The sequence below is a fragment of the Pterocles gutturalis genome, unplaced genomic scaffold (genome assembly GCF_000699245.1).
Source record: "Pterocles gutturalis isolate BGI_N339 unplaced genomic scaffold, ASM69924v1 scaffold28961, whole genome shotgun sequence".
Lineage (NCBI taxonomy): Eukaryota > Metazoa > Chordata > Aves > Pterocliformes > Pteroclidae > Pterocles > Pterocles gutturalis.
The window spans coordinates 6672-11377 of record NW_010101297.1 but is presented as its reverse complement, the minus strand read 5'-3'; the positions used below and the strand labels follow the sequence as shown (position 1 = coordinate 11377).

Here is a 4706-nt window from a genome sequence, read left to right as displayed (position 1 = left end):
GTAGAGATGTTAATGTTCTCCACGTACACCAGAGACTTGCCTGAGCTGCCCCACTGAGGGACCTGGGAAGGAGAAAGGCTCGTCTCCCCCCTCCACTCCCCTCCAGACATCCATGAGGTGAGGGAAAGACAAGGCTGAGCACTCAGGGACACAATGCTTGGCAACACAGAGCCCTGCGAGCCGCCCGGCACATGCTGCTTGAGCTTGTGTGCTCAGGAAGAACACACTGAAAGAGAAAAAGTACATTCTGATAGATTATTTACAACTTGGCTAAGATGCCAGCACGGGGGATGCCCAGCATGATGGAGGTGCCTGGGGTGATGGCGGCTGGTTGCCAATACATCGACCCTTCCAAGGAGAACAAAACTATCCAGGAGGAAAAAAGGGTGGGCTGCTGGGAGGTCGGGGGGGCACGGCGCGCTGCGGGGCCATTGCGCGAGGGTGACGCTCATCGCTAAAGCGCCTACTGAGCCCCTGCTGAGCTGGTCACCGCGCCCACTCACACCAAACCGATACGCTTTCCCACGCACATACTCCACAACAGAGGGAAGAGGTGTTGCCTTCTGCAGATACGCAAGACGACGGCACCCAAGAGACCCTATTTCTAGGGACACCCTGCCTCCTACCCTCCAACACATCCTTCCTTTGACTAGGTTTCCCTTCCACTTCTTGCCATCGTGGCGCACCTACCAGCCGCCCTAGCCCCCTCGTTTGGACCCTGACGCTCTGCTTCCCGCCAGCCCTGTCTCTCCTATGCAACAGGGGATCTCCTTCATGGTCTCTGGAGGTTTAATTAAATCCTTGGTACATGCTAGCAAAGGCTTTGCCACGCCAGGATGGCTGGAGGCCATAGGGATCCGGTGCTTTCCATCAAATGCTCTCAGCGGTGATTACTGTCTCCTCTGTGGGGCACTGACCACAGGCCATTATTCATATCACCCATGCGCCAGGGTGGGACTGCCGGTGGAAGAATGGGTGGCAGGGAGGGGGACAACATTGGGGCGACATCGGAAAAGGATGGAGGTCCCCAAGCCCCATTTCTCCTATCTGGTTGTAGGGGGATGACCACCTGCCCCCTATCCCTGGCAGGGTAATACCCCTGTGGCAGCGGCCAACAATGAGGTCTACCGCCCATCTCCAGCTCTCTGTGGCGGTCCATGGTGCACCCCAAACACCTCTCCGTGGGGGCAGATGCGGGACCCCAGTCGGGCGTTACCTTTGGAAACTTTCCTGTTTCCCTGCACTCACTACAGCCTCCGACCCACACGCCGGGGCAGAACAGATCAGTGGCAAGTGCACCTCTCCCCCAAAAGACACAACCAGACCCATCCCATGTCAGCTGTCTCGCGGTTACGCCGTTGCCCCCTCCCCAGTACTCACCGTAGAGGATCATGCTGGCGTTGGTGTTCCCTAGCTGGTTGGAGGCTACGCAGGTGTAGTTGCCGTAGTCCTGCTCGGAAACATTGAAGAAAGTCAGTCTGGAGAAGAAGGCTTTGTTCTCCACTTTCACGCCTTTCTGCCCTTCGGCCAGCCTGCAAGAAAGACACAAAGGGACAGGGTCACGGGGATGGCAGCGGGAGGAGACCTGCCCCTATTTCCCATGAACCACTATCCCGTGGTCCTGCCTGACAGCAGGGACATCGAGCTTGGGGGAAAGATGAGGCATTAGGAGGGAGAAGAGAAGGCACTAGGAGAGTTATGGGAGATGGATGCCTCTCTGCTGGGTCTTGTCTCTTAGCTGCCAGCTCACACCGTCCCCGTGCTGTCCAGACAGACCCATCCTTATGGATGCAGTCCCTGGCTTTAGGGCTTGCGAAATGCCGTGCAGAGGGAGGGATGCTCACACACCCAAGGTGGGGGGCCTGGGAAAGGCTCCCTCCCACCCAGCAGAGCCCAGCTTCCCTCTCTCCTCAACCTGCAGGGCTCCTCAGTCCTCCTGGCTCTGCCAGATCCCTTCTCACACCTTCCCCTGCCCCGACCCCCGCCAGCACCCTTCACCACATAGCAGCAAGGTACTTCTCAGCCAGCACCAATTCCTAGGCAGGAACCAAGTGCCTCCACTTCCCTGCTGTCCCCCTCCCGCTCTGCTCCTGCAGCTCTGACTTGCTAATTCCTCCCAGGAGGTGCCGCATCCCCATCATCTGCCGGGCTCCTGGCGGGCTGAGCCCACTCCTGCGCTGCTTTGGGGGCCCTCACAATCTGACCTACTTCTGAGCCCGGACTTTCATCTGCTGCGCCAGCATCTGGCACTTTGTACACTCCGCCTGCTCCTTTCCTCCCAAAACCAACTTAGGCGGCAGCCCCAGCCTCCCCTCCAGCTTCTGCTGTATCTCCCAGTCCGCTCCCCGGGCTCTTACCGCTTGTCGTCTTTGTACCACTGGAAGTCAGCGGAGGGGACGGCGGAGGCTTCGCACAGCAGGATGCCCTTCTGCCCCACCGGCACCCCGGTGCTCTTCGCGTCCGAGATGTACGGCGGGTCTGCCAGGAAGAGGGGAGGCTCGGGTTGGTGCCCGGCAGACCCCAGAACATCCTATCCCCTCCCCTTGCTCCACAAGCTCCCTTTTCTTGTCCCACTTTTAGGAAGGAGTCTGATTTCGATTCCGGGTGTGACCCTGCACCCATCCTGTGCAGCTGTAGGGATGCCCACTGAGGAGTTTAGGAGGGTCTTTGCCTCTGGCTGAGCAGACAACATGCTGCTTTCTGCCTCGCTCTCTTTCTCTCTCGCATTTTTTTTTTTTGTAAAGAAAAAAATTCCTATTTACTGCTCACTTCTCTCCCTGGAGGTTATCAGCACAGCATCTCACCATGGGCGGAAAACCCAGGTTGATGAAGACAGCTGAGGAGGAGGTGGTGGTAAAAAATAGAGCTCCAAAAGATATGGAAAAAGGGGGAAAACACCACCTGGTCCGAAAACTGCCGCTGCCTGTCTTGGCTCTGGGACCCGCAGGATGGGTTCATCCTGCTTCCCAGTGCCAACATCCCATCCCCTCGTCCCTGATGGCCCCCAGGCTACTCACAGTTGACGGTGAAAGACAGCTGAGGAGGAGGTGGTGGTAAAAAATAGAGCTCCAAAAGATATGGAAAAAGGGGGAAAACACCACCTGGTCCGAAAACTGCCGCTGCCTGTCTTGGCTCTGGGACCCGCAGGATGGGTTCATCCTGCTTCCCAGTGCCAACATCCCATCCCCTCGTCCCTGATGGCCCCCAGGCTACTCACAGTTGACGGTGACTTTGACTCGCTGGACGACGGGGGCTGCCCCGTCATTGGAGGCGCTGCACTCGTGATCCCTCCTGCCACGTCATTGGAGGCGCTGCACTCGTACTCGCCCGACTGCTCCCGCGTGATGCCCGTGATCTCCAGGTACTCGTCCTCGCTCACAAAGCCCACGGCTGCAGGGACAGAGGGAGGGGACCATCAGTGATGGGGAGGTGCTGCACCTCTGTGGTGGCCCCGGCCCTGCCCGGAGCATCGCTTGCTGGAGATTATGTCCCCGGAGGGCGCAGGGTGGGCCAATGGTGCTCGCCACACTCGCGCCCTGCTAGAATGACCTGAAATCGTCTCTCCTTGCCATCAGCACATCCCACCCCAGCCGTGACGGTCTCTGTGTTGACAGAGATTACAGTTTTACAACAAATGCAAAAGTTAAATAAAGAAACCCAACTATTATGACATGTCCACTGACCACCCCAGAAAAACGCCCCTTGCCCCTGAACGAACCCCATAGGTGGGTTTTGGACAGCCCCCGACCGGGGAAAACGTCTCCCTTCCTTTCCTTTCCATCCCATCTCCCCATCAAATCTGCAGCGAGGTGCTGTCATCGCTGGGTGAAGCATCTCCCAGACCAGTGTCACACTTAATGTTCCTATAAATTTCCACCGGTAGTCCTGGGTACATATGTGTGGCAATTAGTGTCATATTTTCATTATGCTTGCCCTACACCAGCTGCAATTAATAATAGCTCGAATTACCAGTGTAATTTATAAATTAACATTGCTGCGGCATTAGGAAATAAATTAGCTCTGGACAGCTGTTTCAGGGAGTGAGTGCCAATGGCACCGAGACCCGGCGCAGGTCCCTGGTCCCCGGGGGATGTGGTGATCCCATGCCCGCCCTCGCTTCCTGCCCGCCATCATCTCTGTGCTGGTGTGACCCTGTGGGCCACTGCTCGCCACGCTTGACCGCCCAACTGTATGCATCTTTCTCCTAACAAACGCATGCAAAAAATACTTGTGGGAGACTCCCATCAGGGCACACACTATTGGCATCCCGCTGGCCGATGCTTTTAGAGCATCTCTTCCCATGGCACATACATAGCGAGCGCCGTCACACTCACAGCCCCCTCCAGAGCACATGTACGCGGGGGTTTGTACATGGGGTCCTGTGCCGGCACCGATGCCATTTCTGCTAGACCCTCGCCCACCCAGCTGCCGAACCGAGGACCCTGTGTGCACACGTGTGTGCATCCCGCTATCCCGGGCAGACCCAACTGGGAAGGCAGCCCTGCAAGCTTCGGAAAGCGTCACATCGAGTTCTCCCGTGCCACCTGCCGCGATGCATTGCTGACATCCCCCCGCACCAAAATTTCCACCCGGTCAGCTCCCGGTCAAAACCGCTGAGCTCATCACTACCTAGTGTGACCAAAAGGCAAAATATGAAGGCACCACCCCAAAACCTACATCCTTTGGAGACACACAAATTGCAGCAC

At 57.3% G+C, this 4706-nt stretch overlaps 1 protein-coding gene across 1 annotated transcript in view; it reads right to left on the bottom strand.

Annotated features, from left to right (window-relative positions):
• Nucleotides 1-3390, bottom strand: part of OPCML (opioid binding protein/cell adhesion molecule-like) — a gene marked incomplete at both ends in the record, with an annotated part of 4767 nt that extends 1377 nt beyond the window's left edge. Inside the window, 4 exons of the mRNA XM_010082963.1 lie at nt 1381-1532; nt 2358-2478; nt 3218-3258; nt 3297-3390. Of these exons, the coding sequence (XP_010081265.1) occupies nt 1381-1532; nt 2358-2478; nt 3218-3258; nt 3297-3390 (408 nt within the window). The remainder of the gene's footprint in view (nt 1-1380; nt 1533-2357; nt 2479-3217; nt 3259-3296) is intronic.
• Between the last annotated feature and the right edge of the window lie 1316 nt (nt 3391-4706).